The sequence below is a fragment of the Stegodyphus dumicola genome, chromosome 10 (assembly GCF_044657685.1).
Source record: "Stegodyphus dumicola isolate Sdum_Otavi_A_Nest chromosome 10, ASM4465768v1".
NCBI classification, from domain to species: domain Eukaryota; kingdom Metazoa; phylum Arthropoda; class Arachnida; order Araneae; family Eresidae; genus Stegodyphus; species Stegodyphus dumicola.
Window position 1 is genome coordinate 103,418,393 of NC_140777.1, and position 17,188 is coordinate 103,435,580.

At 33.0% G+C, this 17,188-nt stretch overlaps 1 protein-coding gene across 2 annotated transcripts in view; it reads left to right on the forward strand.

Annotated features, from left to right (window-relative positions):
* Positions 1–17,188, forward strand: part of LOC118191280 (fibronectin type-III domain-containing protein 3A-like) — a 223,982-nt gene that overhangs the window by 24,366 nt on the left and 182,428 nt on the right. For both annotated transcript variants that reach the window (XM_085825345.1, XM_085825346.1), the window contains exon 3: positions 16,720–16,889. In XM_085825345.1, the coding sequence (XP_085681471.1) occupies positions 16,720–16,889 (170 nt within the window). The remainder of the gene's footprint in view (positions 1–16,719; positions 16,890–17,188) is intronic.

The following is a 17,188-nucleotide window of genomic DNA, read 5'->3' on the forward strand; positions in this document are numbered from 1 at the left end:
TTATTCTTAAGCTTGGCAGTATAGCACATAACGCAAAGCAAAGAAACAAATGAAAGTGAGAGAAGAAATTTTGACAGAACCTAGTCATCACTCTGGCATTTATGCTGCTAAGTTCGTCAACAATAACCTTCCTGAAAAGGAGCATTTCATCCATTTATTTTTTTAGGTAATTTCTAATTATCACACCCCACCACCACCAAAAATTATAAATTTGTTGCCAACTTTGGATAGAGATGTTTATTTGAGTACTTTTGTGTCTATTTTAATAATGCATCCAGTGCCACCTATTTCTTTTTTTCTACAATACACACATACTCCTTTTTTTTTTTTTTTTTTTTTTTTTTTGTGCTACTGTTTGATTTCTTGGACACAGCATTGAAATCAAAATTTTAAAATAAGAAGGTAAAAAAAAGAGGTCCATAAAGCCTTTAACCCTTTGATGGGCGGCGGGAGGGCTTTTTTTTATCAGTTTTTATCTCCAAGATGACAGCTGCAAAATTCTGTTTAAAATACATACAATAATACCTTTCAGTTTCCTAAATATATAACAGATGGTGGCACTAGTAATTCATAGAAATCATGTAGGAAAAAATTCTTTGCAGGTCTAATTTTGAAGCATTTTTTGTTTTAATTTCTTATGCAATTTAAATCATTTGGACAACTTTTGGTATTAGAATGAATATTTTTTTCTTGCAGATAAAAAGTATTATTTGAATTCATATATATATATATTAATTAAAAATGGTTGAAATGAAAAGGTGGGACAAATTTGTCCCATCACGCATGTAGGAAATACTGCTGCTAGGGGACAGGACTATTGAAAATGTTTTCTGAACATTTGTTCCATTGTGATTTTGTACTTTTGGTTTAATTTTCTGAAATTTTTTTGGTAGGTTTATGGTTATTTCTAAGGTATCACAAACTATAATAATCATATGAGATATGCTGATTTATTTGACCACTTAAAAATGTCTATATCAGACTGAGAGAAAAAGTGTCAAATGGTGGCACAGAATTTTTTTTTATTTCCTTGATGTTTGTGTAGTTAATTCATTCATATTGTGTAAACAGTTACCCGCAGAGTGAGAACATTTAAAATATCTAAAATTGTTTAAAATGTATATAGCTGGAAATTTACTGAATATGAGTTCTATAAAGAGAAAAAAATACCAGAGTCCTGTACATGTAAAGTAATAGTAAAATTAATATAAGTTAATTTTACTAAGACATAGGTCATCAAATGAATTTTCAATATAATGTAATTTTTAAACAATGAAAATTTTAAGAAGAATGTTGCCCCTGAATATTTGTCTTGTTGTTTATCATAACTGTGAGAGGAAAATTTTGTACTGATGTCCGAATTAAATTTTTCATTATTTTTCTTCTTTTTGTTTGTTTAAAGGTTCCTTTCTGTACAATTTTTTTATTAGCTGGTATGTTTACAGTTGGAGGTTCAAAGTGTGGTATACTCGTATTTATTGCAGATTTATAAATTTTCTCCATTTTAGTTACTTAATTAGGTGTTGTTATTGAGTTTAGTAAGCTTGTAAATTTATTCAGCAGTGCTATTTTTCTTTCTGCTAATGTCAAAGTTTGTGATGTACTTTGCATTTATTCATTTACTATTACTATATCATTTGTGTCCTCTATTATCAATGAAGGATCATTACAGGAATCATGAACTATATCTGCTGGACTGTTTTTCTGCATCTGGCATAAATAATGAATATGCTTACACATATTCCACTTAATTGAAGAATCTATACATGTGCACATATATGTGTGTATGCATACATTACATTCAGTACAGTCAAAGTTTGTGATGTACTTTGCATTTATTCATTTACTATTACTATATCATTTGTGTCCTCTATTATCAATGAAGGATCATTACAGGAATCATGAACTATATCTGCTGGACTGTTTTTCTGCATCTGGCATAAATAATGAATATGCTTACACATATTCCACTTAATTGAAGAATCTATACATGTGCACATATATGTGTGTATGCATACATTACATTCAGTACACTTCAATTCACAGTTACCCTCACTGATCACTTTTTGTATGGTATACAAATCTAAATTGCTTTCTGATGAAATAATCCAGCCACTTTCATTTTGTATAATTTGTGATGACAGTGTTAAGCTGGTTTTATATCTGTTTCTCAAGTCTCTAATTTTACTTGTCAATTTTCCTTTATTTGATGTAATGATTCTATCAAACATTTTATCCCTAATAAATTTCATAATTGCATGCACAGCCTTATCAAATCTTTTAACATTTTCCCCATGTAAATAAATATATGTACTTTAATGTTCGATGCATTCTTTCAATATGTGTATTTATATTTAATCCACAATGAACTCTGTGACAATAAGCCCAAGTAGTTGCATCTTTTAAATAATGTGTCGAAAAATAATTATCAAAATCAAGTGTATCGGGATCAGTTTTCAAGAAATTTAACACAACTTCTGCTGCAGTATTAAAACTCTGTATACACATTCTTGTAAAGAAGTGCGGAGAACTTGATACTCTTGGGCTTGTTTTTCTCTACCACCGATTTTTTTAAAATTCTTTCGCCATGCACGGTCAACATGCCATGCACAAAAGAAACGTTTTTCACGTGTGCCCATCTCTGAAACCTATACATTAAAAAAAGAATCAGCCATATCTGACATGAAAACTTTTGGTTGTAATGTGCCAATGCTTTGCTTGATTATTGAGAAGAATATAGATAAAACTGGTTGGTCACTTCGATTCAAAATTAAAAATGCACAAGGAAATCCTTCTCTTAAATTGTTGACAGTTAATAAAACTATAAGCTCAAAGCAATATGCATTCATGCCATGAGTGCCATCTATACATACAGTTAGTCAATAAAGTCTGCGTACATCAAGAAAAGTAATATCAAATCCAAATTTATGGTGCGAATAGGGTAGTTTCTTAAAGTTTTTTTTTTAAATGTTTAGTTTCAATAAGGGACTTTGAAATTATTTAACTGTAATATTTTCATATCTAATAATTTATGCACACTAAATTTTAAAAGATAAGTGGTCAGAAATCAAAGGCAATAAAGTTTGCATACAACGCGAAGGAGGTGGGGTATTTCCTAAACTTTTAAACTTCAAACTTGAGAATACAAAGAAGGTTACACTTTCAAGGTCATTGACTTCCGAAGCAAATTTCACGTTGATTGGAAGTTGTTATTTCTATTTTCTTTGACGAAAATGACAACCAATAAAGAAATTCCCGTAGTTACGAGACAACTAATTATCAAATTGAGAGATGAAGATAAAACTCTTCGTTATATTGGTAAAACCATTTTCTAGTGGGCAAAGAGTTATTCAAAACTATCTTGACACTGATAGTCTTGCTGTAAAACCAAGATGTGGGAGACCGAAGAAGCTAACGCAGAGGGAAAAAAGAACAATTCTTTTACGAATTAAACAAAATCCTAAACTTTCTGCTGCAAGCATTGCAAAAGACGTTTTTTTAACTAGCAACAAGGAAATTTCTCCTGAAACTGTACGAAAAGTGCTGTTAAAGGCCGATTATCATGGATGCAAACCTAGGTCTAAGCCATACATTTCCGAGACAAATAGAAAGAAAAGAATTGCTTTTGCCAAAACATATTTAAACTCTTCGCAGGACTTCTGGAACAATGTAATTTGGTCAGATGAAAGTAAATTTACAATATTTAAAGTTAATGGCCACCCTATTATATGGAGAAAACCAGGAACAGAACTGAATCTGAGAAATTTAAATCCAACTGTCAAACATGGAGCTGGCGGTGTAATGGTATGGGGGTGTATGTCGTCGAAAGGAGATGGAAATTTTCACATTATTGATAAAGTCATGGATAAGTATGTTTATCTGGATATTCTGAAGAAAAATCTATGAGACAATGCCCAAAATTTAAACCTTTCTAATACCTTTATTTTCCAACAAGACAACGACCCGAAACATAGAGCTAAAATTGTGAAGGAATATCTCCTATCACACTCCAAGACAATTGCGTACTCCTCCACAGTCACCAGACCTCAATCCAATCGAACATTTGTGGGCAAAATTGGAGAAACGAATTCGAAAACACAATATTACATCACGAAATAATGTAATTAGTAAATTGCAGAAAGAATGGGCGAAATTTATGTCGGATGACACTTAAAAACTAGTTCAGTCAATGCCCAGACGTCTGCAGGCTGTTTTGAAGAATAAAGGATATCCTATAAAGTATTGAAGTAATGTAAAAAACTTATATTTTACTTTTTTTTTTTTGAAAGTGTACGCAGACTTTATTGGATGGAATTTCTGAGTTTTTTGAAAAAATTAAAAAAGTATTACACTGATATTATTTACTTTTTATTTAAGCTTACAATTTTAGCTAATAGAAGAAAAATATGTAATGATTAAAAAACATTTTTCTATGCTTTAAGTGTTTTTTTTAATTTAAAATTTAGTCTGTACACAGACTTTTGTAGCTAACTGTATGCAGTCTGAACTAAATTTTTTTAGCATTTCACTTCGTGATTATTGTCATCATATTTGTCATTATGATGAGAATAAAATCTTCATCATTAAGGAATGTATGTGTTGGGGATATTACACCTTGTGCCTTATAATATAACACGCATGAAATCTGTGAACTAAGCATTTCATTCACCCACATGTCAACCCTCACATAGTCATTACTATGCTTTAGCCGACCAGCGGTCGAGCAGTAAAGTCGCTGAACACTGGTAGTTCGGTCCGAGGTTCGAATCACGCGAATGAGCTGGCTGCATGGGCGTTTTTGTGGTTTTCCCCATGTGTAACGTGTATACGAGCCAGTTTCCCTTAGAAAGTTCTCCACAAAGGCATCCCTTCACTTAGGCAGATAGCCCTCGTGTGCTTTGCCATAATTAAATACACCAATACCATTACTATGCTTTACTGCACTGGAAGCTAACTCAAAACTTTGTTCAATGTTTTGCAGATCTTTTTTTGTTATTATATGCTATCGTTCGAGGCCAGAATCAGATATGGAATTGTGAATGTCATCCAAAATTGCATCAAATGGTACTTTAGCAGCTATTCTTGATGCAATAAAGGTTCTATCCTTACATGAAAGGAAAAGATGACCCATATCATTTTCATGGCCTACATGTGTTTTCTGGAAATATGCATAGTATTCCTCTCGTTTTGATTTGACCAATTTTATTTTCGCAGGACAATAAGCATTAATTTTTTTACTGCCCTGTAGCTTTATGTGTCGCTTTCCAGAACTCTGTGAATGAAAATGCCCTGAACGGTGACATGTAAAATACGTAACTGTACCAGTGGCATTTGGTTTTCAGATACATGTGTTATAAATTTTGACTTTATTTTCTAAATCATCTTTCCATTCAAAAAAACTTTCATAGGATTCAAATTTTAATTATTATGTTTCAAGTTTTACATCATGAACTTGTAAAAAGTGTTCATTTATCAACTCATTTTCAAAATCCCCTTTACACAAAGGACATTTATACTGTCTCTTAGTTGAAATGTGATCACCATTACAACTAGAGTCACATATTTTGAGTTTGGATGTTTCACATACTTTTAAATTTAGAGACTGCAATATGTGTTCATCTGTTGGATGGCATTTCATTACATGCCTTTTCAAACTAAATTTGGAAAAAAAGAATTTCCCACGTCCGCATGGAAACTTGTTTGATGTAATCATATCCGTTGAAATATCCGAATTAGTTTGATTTTTTTCATCAGATTGAACATTTGGCTCTGAAAAGGGCCCTTTATTAAAGTGATCATTTGGTCCTGAAAAGGACCGTTTTGTTTTAAAATGATCAGAGATGTTTGATCAAATTAGCTTGCAAACACTCGACTACGAAAATTGCAATACGAGGATTTCCGTTCACTAGCTATTCTATCATTTGAGATCCCTCCCCACAACCGGAAATGACATACTGAGAGCGAAGAGAGTGTGGAACTCTGGGATAGATGAGAACCCAATATCTAGGCGCTTGTGAAGTTTTATTAGAGTATACAGTTATAGAAGAATATAAAAACAGTGGCGCCATCTATGGGCCAAGAACATATTCAAAGCTAACCTTTTTTACAGTTATCATGGTTGAGCTAATATTTAAGTTGTGTAAATATAGTCTCTGAGTAGCATGATTGCTTTTTTATTCAATATAAGGTTTATTATCACCTGATATATATTACATTAATAAAAATATGATTTTTTCTTTTAATGATCTAAATTTCATCTCAGTCAATAGAAAGTAATGAGACTATAGATTAAGTAATTAAATGCAATGTAAGTATTACTTGTCATGATTCAAGCCATGCTACTAGGAGGATTCATATATTTTTTTCGAAATATGTTACTGAAATGACTTTTGTATATTTAAAATGTATATTTTCCTTCATTTTCTGTAAATGAAAGTGTAATAAAGACAAGTCACAGTATCTACCCATGTTAAGCTGATTTTCACCACGATTCTACTCATAGGCAGAAAAACTTAATCTAGTGTTTGTAAGAAAGGGTTTTCACTTTCACTAAACTGCATTGGTTTATTTCATCTTTTAAAACACTACATGGCACACAGGCAACTGAAAAACATGCACACGGCCATATCATGAAATTTCTGCTAAATAATAAAAAACTGAATGTCAGTTTTTACATTGGAGAGGAAAATCTTTAAAATAGTCTTTTCTTCTCTAAAGTGGGAATCGAAATATTTGGTTTAAATTTCGAACTGGAGGTCTGATATTGGTTGCTGGACTGTAACTGCCTTCGCTACATAAAAAAAAAAAAAAAAAAAAAAAAAAAAAAAAAAAAAGGGTACAATTCTGTTATCAGGGCCATACAAAACTGAAGCAAAAATATATGCAGAAAAGCGCTAATGTAGCAAGCTTACTCATTTAATCGAAGCTATTTAGTAAAACTTTCCAGTTATATAGTATAACTAGTATATAATATATCTGGTTGTAATGGAAGTTGTCCACCAAAAAACGTTCTTAATAAAGTTAGGTGAAAAATCATGAAAGCAATACCTTTAGTGCGGGTAAAAATTGCCACCCAAATCTATGATTTTCTGCCAAAATTTTGGTAGTTTTTCAGCTCAGAAACTTGGTGGCTGCGTGTCGAAAAACAGATCAACCTCATTTTAGACGTCCTGTGCAGAATTGGACGATAGCACCTACAAGATGTAACTGCAGGTGGGAAAAAAGGTATAAGTCTAAAGCAATGTCAGGGCTATATGGTGGGTATGGCAGAAGATCTTATTAAGAGTCCAGCCGATGAATGCAGACACATGTGTTTTGCATTACCTTGATGAAACATTACCTTTTGTGCCAGAACTCAGTTCAATGTTTTTCCTTGATAGCTGTATTAACCCTTTAACTGTCGCGGGCGTATATATACGCCTTGCTCAGCCGATGCGTTAACTGCCCCAGATGCGCCCAGATGCGCAGCCGATGCGTTAACTTTGCGAATAATTTTAGGTGTAGCAGCGCAAAGCAAATGATAGCAGTTTGGAAGGACGTATATATACGCCCACAGCAGTTAAGGGATTAAGATGAACTAGCATCTCGCTGTACATCAGATACTCTTTGTGGATAATACCACGGCAATCCAAACAGATAGAAAGCATGATCGTTTTGTTAGTCAATTTGCACTTTGTGACACTGCCAACAAGTACATCGGGTGCAGACCAGCCCTCCCTTTTCGGCCTGTATTGTTGAAGTAAATTCACTTTTCATCACGAATGAGAATTTTGTCATTCCGTTCATATTTGCGCAGATTAGTGCAGGCATCTATTTTTGTCTGCTTTAGTTAACTCATGGGGCACCCAGCAATTGAACTTGTGCATCAAGGTTATGCAAAGCAAAATGTAACTAATGGACATGGCCCTAATTCACAGGCGGGTGTCATCAACATCAGTAGATCGGCCAGAGTGCTCTGCTTCTTGAATGTCATAGTCCTTGTTTTTGAACTTTCGGTAATAAAATTTCGCAGTGCCGTATGATACAACATTAGTACCTAAAGCTGTACACATGATTTCATCACATTCTGTAGCTGGTATTTTGCAACATAACTGGAAATAAATGATGGTTCTAATCTGTATCACAATAGTTTCATTTTAGAGACCCTGTACTTAGTAATAACGGTATTTTTTTAGAAATTTCACAATACAGTGTTGTAAAGCAAGTCTCTTTCTTTCAAATGGCAAAATTTGTTTGACAAAATATGATTAAACACACAAACGCAAACTGTTTATACAGACAATATTCACGGTGGCGGGAAACTTTCATTAAAACCCGATAATTTCATTTTAATTAAAACAATATTTTTAGATATTTATTGTTATGCTCCCTTTATTGAACTTGGGTTACCATAATAATTTTTGGCATCATTTACATCAACAATAATTTCTCAATTTTTTTGCAGTCCTGATTGGCAAAATTGTGTTGAAAAGTGAGATAAGTAGTTTTATATTTGGAGGTTTAGATTGTGACTTTTGAAGCATATTGTTAGTAAATTTCTGTTTCTTTTAAAAATATTCATGTATGTTATGTATTACACATATATATGTACAAAAAAGAAATATAATAATATGCTAAAAATTAAAAACAAATTTTTTAAACCCCTCCTGTGCTGTAGCTGCAGGAGTGAAGTAAAATAAACTTAAAGCATCTAAAGTTATTATTAAATTGGAATCAAAGCAAGGCAATTCCTCAACAGTATTAAAAATTTTAACCGTATGTAATATGTTTAAACCAATATCTAAACAAATTCAAACTAAAATAAGAATTCATTGTAGAGCAAACTCTAAAAATAAAAATGTGAGAGGAAAAATATACAAAATTATAAAAATATACAAATTATAAAAATTATTCAAAAGATTTTGAAACATATTAATCAACTTTTCTGAAGCTTTAATTCATTTTCCCCTGATGAGTTCTGAATTGGAGTTTCAGTAAAGGGAGATTAATTTTTTATAATTTAATACTTTTATAATTTCTATATTTTCCCTTTTGTATTTTAATTTTTTTAGTTTGTTCTACGATGAATTCTTATTTTAATTTTGATTTGTTTATATATTGTGTTAAACATCTTGTATACAGTTACAATTACAGTACAAAGTCTTTAATCTGGACTCGTTGGGACTTGGGCGATTCCGGATTAGGGTTTTTTCCGGATTATAGATCATCAATTTAAATCTGGTAAGATGGCATGCAGAAATTATAAAATTAAAAATATGAAACCGTAATTTATGAAATAAAGAGCAATTATGATCTAAAGGGTATAAAAATTTACAAAAAAAAAGCTTAAAATTTATTTGTTTATTTTATTAAACATTTCTTTCAGTGTAAGTTGTTTAAGTTGCTTCGTTTTTTGTGCTAATACTTTAATTCTATAACTCTTTAATTCTATAAACAGACATAATTTCTTGTTCAGTTCCACTGTTCAAGTCCTGTAATTGCTGTGTCGAGAATACTGACTAACTTGTCAATCAAAATTTTTTCGTTTTCAATAACCTGTCTGTCGCTTTCTTCACTATCGGAAGCGGTATATTGAAACATGTTTTCATTTTGCAGATTCTTTGGCATCTCCAGAATCGGAAACTCTTTTTGACATAATCAAAAGTTCAAGCTTACTTTTTATAAAATTGCTCTAACAGTCTGCAAAAAATAATAAACCGGATTCAATTAGAAGATTAAAGAACAACGCAATCTGCAACATTAACTGAAATAGATAATTAGATAATTTTAGCCTAGCTTATACCATCCGTTATACATTAAACGCGCGCGCATAAAGGTATTATGCGTTTACGCATGCGCAGAAAGTTTGTAGCTTTGAGGTCCGGATTATAGATCATTCTGTGCAAGGTAACCAAAAAAGTTATTGCCATTTCTGATATGACGTTGGAAGAGTGAACACCGACATATAAATAGTCACCAAACCTAGCAATGAATTGGTTAGGATGGGAGTCTGGATATGGACCAAGAGTATAAAAGTGCGTTGTATTGGTACTATTGCAGTATGTAATTGTTGCAATACGTAACTCACCTGGTGACTGATTGAAATAGATGCGTCCAAGGCGCTCATTTGGAGTTGTTTGCTGTATGATTTTAAAAAGGGCCTGTCAGCAGCAGAATCATGTCGTCAAATTTACCAGGCCTTTGGGGATGATGCCGTTAAAGAATGAACCGGTTCGCAATGATTCCAGAAGTTCAGATCAGGGGATATGTCTCTTAGTGATGCATCATGCAGTGGTCGGCCGCAAGCTCTGGATGCTGAGGCCCTGAGAGCAGCCATAAAGAGTGACAGTACCCAAACAAGTGGTGAGCTTGCTGCACACTTCCAGGTATCTGATGAAATGACCAGACTCCATTTGCATTGTACAGGAAAGGTGTATAAGCTGAGCAAGTGGGACCCCCATTCATTATCTGATGTAAACAAGCAACAGCATGTCACTGCCTGTTTGTCGTTGCTTTCCCGGCACCGCAATGCATCCATGTTTCATCCAGTACTCGCCAGTGATAAAAAGTGGATCTCGGAAAGGCACTCATGGACTTCTTTGTGTCCAAGACTCCTGAGTTTTACCACGATGGCATCGCACAGCTAGACACTTGTTGGCAAAAGGCACTGGGTGGCGATTACTTTGAGGATTAGCGGTGATTATTTATTTGTTTTATGACATTGTTTTCTGACTGTCTAAAATGGCAAGAACGTTTTTGGTTACCTTGTAGTAAAGATGAGAGAACCAATTAAATTGTAGTCAGGGTAGGTACAGTGCAACATATAACAACGCAGCTGCAATCAGCTCTAACCATCACAAAGATTAAATATGCATTTTGATCTCTGAACTAGAACGATTCTTTAGAGACTAATTTTTTCTTGATTGGTGCATTACTAGGGGTGCTAAATTCGCCCATACAACTTTATATGCACAATTACATATTGGAAAGTGGTAGATACTGCGGAGCGGCGAACTGATGCTAGCTGATTGATAGAATAGTATTAGAAGAGCGTAGCTGCGTTATTTTTATAAGCTTAATTCCTTTGTTTGAGTTCTGAATACTGATTGGATAAAAGCTTCTGTGAACAGCCTAACTAGTACTCTTAGAAAATCAACGACCTTGTCTTTGAAACTCACCCTGTTGGTGTTTTTTCTGTATTTCCCTAACTTTTAGGCATACACTTTATTTAGCACTTTGTAATATCATGGCAAGATTTTTTTTTGGTTTTCATTTTTGATAATGCTACTCGGTACTGTTCTGTTATCAGGGGATCGGATCCCGAAATGTATATATGGATGTATGTGTTCATGCATGAATGTATGCATGTAAGCATGAAGGTATGTGCATGTATACATATACACATATATGCACATACAATACATACACACATGCATATGGCTTTTAATTTCTGTTATATAGTGAGAGATCCCAGCCGCATATTTTAATAGTTTTTAAAAAAATTACTTTTGCTAAACAGGGCTATGAACAGAATTGAAGATATTATCTTTGAGGCAGATGACAGTGATGTCAATGATGAAATGAAGGATGATGGCATTCATGCTGTCTTGCTGCAAGTAGGCTTTAAAGAGAATGATAAGAAAATGCCAAGTCAAATGTTGATACCAAGAAATTTAATTAATGTGTAATAAGATTGAATAAAAGTTTGTCATGACACTGCAACTAATTTCATTTTGTAGGGCCATGCTCCTTTTATTATATCTAATCTTATTATATTTCATATTCATAAGTATAGCTTGTTCTGCAAGCTAGCTGTTGAAAGTTTAGTGGAATTTCTTATTCATATTGTACTTGAGTAATTTGAAAGAGTTCTTAGGCTAAGTTGAAGCTGCCAAGTCATTGATGTTAGAAATATTGGGAGTTGTGTGAAATCATATCAGCATATAGTGTTCGTTATGAAACATTGTTTGCAAGCCCTGACTGTGGAAAGAAACATCCTGAGAGTGACATTAAAAAGAATTAGTTTCTCAAACTAGAAAATTACTAAACCTAGTTTTGATTCAATGTTGTGAGAGTTCAGTTATCCAAGATTGTTTATTAATGGCAGAGCTGCTATTTCGAGACCATTTGTTTCACAAATCAATGCAAAATTGAAACTACAATTGGCACCAAGAACTTAAGACATGGAATGTTAATGAAGAGATAAATGTATTGTGGTCCAATGAATCAACCTAACCTAGTAAAAGGCCTGTGTAGTTATTTTTGTGGTTTCTCATGTGTAATGCATGTCCATCTAGTTTCACTTAGGTTTTTTATGATCACTTTCATCTAATGTCTTTTGTGGAAGCATCCCTTTCCTTAGGTTTTTAATATGTCAAAAGCATGGGAGCAAACTAAAATAAGCTAGTTAATCAATTCTCACATTATTTCTCACATACAAATTTGGATTCTAATCTTTTTTTAAGTTTAGAACTCAAAGAGTTTTCTTCTCGCAGCATGGTGAAGGTTCCATCACATTTTGGGGAATCATATCAAGATTTTCTAAAGTTCCATTTTCAAAATGAAAAGAAGGAGACAATTGATGAATGCCCAACTAAAAACTTTTGAAGCTAGTTAATCAATACTCACATTATTTCCCATATACAAATGTGCTGTTTGGTTTCTAATCTTTTTTAAGTTTAGAACTCAAAGAGTTTTCTTCTTGCAGTATGGTGAAGGTTCCATCACATTTTGGGGAATCATATCAAGATTTTCTAAAGTTCCATTTTCAAAATGAAAAGGAGACAATCGATGAATGTCCAACTAAAAACTTTTGGGTGATCATGCATGTTTAGTAACATAGACATTGTTTATTACAAATGGCTGCAGCTTTCGTGTGTATGGAGCTTGGAATGTCCAGTCGTAGTTTGAGGCCTGGTTGTACGTGGAACCTACCCGCCATAATCACCAGATTTATATAGCATTGATGCATTATAGTATGCTTGAAAAACAGATTAAAATTCTGTTTTTATCTTACTGCATGTGTGAGGGAGTAGCAGATTTTGCTTGATCATCTAGATCTCGGTGTATTCATTCATCATCCAGGAAATCTATATAAACAGCCAAATTAAACCTGTTTTAAACAACAGACATGGTTTTCTACACTGTATATTAAATGCTTCATAAGTTGTCAGGCAAATAAGTGAGGTTTTTGTATTTGGTTTTCATTCCAATAAAATTTAATGCTGTATATGTTTTTAAGTGTAGATTTTATAATGATTAAATTCTAAACATGAATTTGGTTAAGAAAGGCTATTGAATTAATGATGGGGGAGGGAAAGAAGCTGCTTAGAGTAATATTTCTATGTGAGTTTAAAATAGATAATATTACAGTAAAAACAACTTTTAAACTGAGTAATGTATTTGGTCCAGGTGCTGTTAAGGACTGTGTGATGGGACGGTGGTTTCAAATATTCCGTATTGTAAATTTAAGCCTTCATGATGGCAAAATTTCCCAGGAGTCCATCAGTAGTTGAAGACGATAATTTGAAACAGATACTTGCGAGAAGATTTGAAAGTTTTGACAAGAATTATTTGATTTATTTCACAGTTTTGATTCACTTTAAATACTTAGGAAGATAGGAACTTGATAAATGAGTGCTACAAAGTTTGAACATTGACATAGGTTTAAGTTAGATTATTTGAATATGGCAAAGTATACAAAGGCCATCTGTCAAAGGGAAAATGCTGCCCAGCCTGTATAGTGTTTGGTGATGCTGACTACCATACCAGTGGGCTTGGGTTCGAATCCTGGAGAAAGCAGATACTTGTAAGCACGTACTGTCCAGTGGAGTAGCGAGCATTACTGGCGCCCGGGGCAAAATACCTTTTTGGTGCCCCCCTTCCCCGAAAAAAAAACACTGTGATATGATGAAAATCTTGTTTGTAGACCATTTGGTGCCCCTCTGCAAGCGGCGCCCAGGGCATAATACACCCCCTTGCCCCCTCTCGCTACGCCACTAGTACTGTCTATACAGCAAGGATGCGCTCAAAATACATAGTGAGCTGTAAGTGCTCTAGAGAAGTTGGTGGGAGAAGGGTGGGAGGACCTTTTCCCTCAGTGTTCTTCCTCAAAATTTCGGCTTAATAGTTAGCTACTAGGTTCAGCAATACCTCAATCATGTGTGGTACTACAGAGGTGCTTGCCTAGCTTCTAGCTGTACCTGCCTATTGAAAAGGATGCCTTCATGGAGGACTGTTCTAAGGAAAACTGGCTTCTATTCACATTACAAATGAGTTAAACCACAAAAGCCTAACATGCAGCCAGCCTATTTGCCTGGGATTGAGTACAGCTCAAACTTTTAATATTTAGCAATTACAACCGTTTAGCCACTAATGGGCAAATGGTGAATAATTCTTATCCATTATGAAGTATACCTTGGGCTTGTATTTTGAACAATGCAAATTGTCTATTTTTTATCATATTATAAAATATAGGGAAAAAAAAGGGTGGGTCATCTATGACAACAGAAAGTATTTTGTAGACTGTTAGACAGAAATAAAGCTATGACAAAGTTCTTAAAAGGAGAAATATACTTAAACAAGATTACAACAATTGTTTTGTGTTCTACTGCAATTCTTTGATCAAGGTAAAAACCATTAAAGCAAAGAAATACTATCGAATAACTGAGAAATGTACCAAGATCTTCAGTTCTTAGGCCAGTAATTTTCAGACTAAGAAGTTCAGTTCTAATGCATTGTAACAATTTATCATGTATTTTACCATTGAGGTTCTTGGAAGTTAAATAACTTAAGCTGTAAAAGGTCCTTTGCAACGACTTGTTGTGTATTTAACAGTTGACAGACACTACAGAAATTAAATTATGTAGGTTTTGAAACTTTCTTATCATACTCAATATCTCCTCATCCATTTCTTTTTTTTCCTAATGCTACAAAAGTATCTTGAATGGTGCAATTTTTTTTCATCTAGCTGTTATAAAAAATGTCTTCAAGACTGTATTAACACCAGAACTCCAAATTTCTCTATTGTAGGGATAATAAAATTTCTGTTTGTTTGCAAGAAAAGATAAATTCTGGTGCTTATTTTTATTAACAAATTTATTGTGAGTTTCTTATATTGCTTTTAAATTTAAAAGTAATTAATTTCACTTATTTTTCCTTCTCTTTCTAGTTTATTTCCTTTTTTGAGGCATTTTTGTTATTCTGTATAACCTCTGGTGTAGTGTGTATTCTATATTTTGCACTTTATATATCGTTGGTGTCAAACCAATACTATGTGCAAAAAGTATAACTTGAATAAAAACGTTCTCCTGTAAAATTTTATACGAAGCAGATTTTTGAAAGCTAATTTAAATTAAAGTTACATGTGTTATACATTATTTTATTTTTAGGTAATCAAATGTAATAATAGTTAAGCTGTCGAAATCTAAAAAAAAGTGCACATAGCAGATATTGGTTTGACAGCGATGATATGTTAAGTAGAATTGTGTATGTATGTAAGCAATTTATGTATATTGAGTAAAATATGTAAAGATAATGTACAGAGGCATGATTCTAATAATATCAGTATTTATGAGAATGGTTACATAATAAAGCAAAACATTAAAAAGTATTTTATTTTTTTATCACAAAAGATTTACTATGTAAAAAAAAAGTGTGCTCTGTATTTAAAAAATGAAGTATATGTAAGTACAAATGTCCTATAATTTTGAACACTTAAAAAAAAGTGTAAAATTAGCAAATTTGCATGGAACAGATGGTTTGCACCCAGAAATATATCATAAAAGTAGTTTTTCTTAGCTCAAAGGGCATTAGCCCAGAAGGGCTGTTAATTTCGTTTTGGCATTTTTTGTTGAAAAATTTAAATGTCGGTTCACTTTTCGAACTGTTGCCACCACATATTACATTCCTGTATTATATTTTAAGAAATTAAATGATGAAAAATCTGCATCAATGTATGTATGTTTCTCGCATTCTGATAAAACAGCATTACATAGAGCCATCAAATTTTGAATAACGTACGTTTCCAATATGGGCATCTGGAAGCCAAAATTTGAATTTGTTTTATTATTTTTTAATACTTTAACGAATTTTTGATTAACAAACTCAACAATTTCAAAGCAAGCATTGGAAACTCTGTATGGGGGGGGGACATATCTTAAGGGCACAAGTCGTATCGGAAATTCTAAAAATTGTTCCTTTTAAAATTATTTGTGAGATTGCTGTTGAACTAAATTTTATGACTTTAGTGCGAAGAGCATGATATTTAATAAATAAAGGTAACCCACAAAACGTTAAAAAAAACGCCCCTTTGGGCACAATGTAATTTCTTTTTGGTAAGTGCATTTCATTTCAAATTTTCACTGATGGTGGTGTACATTTATATTAAAAAATTCAAAATTCAAATATTTTAAAACGTGTAACTGAAGCTGAAGTTACATTGCTACATTTTTAGTTGCATTGTGATCTATTTGCAAATGCAAATAAATAAATTCTGTATAATCTAAATTTTTAAAATTTTGTTAATAGTATGATATTAAATGTGTTATCTGTCAGTGACAATTTGAAATAAAATTTATTCTCATGCCCAAAACATTCTGCCTCTGTAATAAATCTGTAAGTCCAAACTGTACACTATTAATCTAACTTGTTGATATACTATGATTTTTTGAAAAGTGATGAATTTTATGGGACATACTATATTATAACTTCTTTTGAATGATAGATAATTATATATTATAGGTCCTGCTACTGTTCGCATGGTGTCCAGTAATAATACTCCTCCAGTGCCAATGCCCGTTCAAGTGCCCCCAGGGCACATGGTACAGCAAATTGTAGATGAACATGGAACATTACGCCACATAATTCTTTCTCCTCAGCCTCCTGTTGCCGTTTCTGTTGGAAATCCATATGTAAGTGACATCTTTAATCTTAAATATTGTTAGGTTTATTATACCATAAATTATTTTGCTGTTTCTTACTGGTTTTCGTAAATTTCCAATAAAATGTATGCTTATCAGTATTTAGTATTTTATTCCTTATTGTTTTAACTACATGCATTTTGCAAAATAAAGTGCTGTTACTATTAGAAGTGGACAGGACATCAGAAACTCACCACTGGTCATACATGTGATAGTCTGGCTACACTAACTGTGCAATACCTCCCCAGTTATGAGGAAGAACATCTGAGGTGGTGATCCAAGGTCTCCCA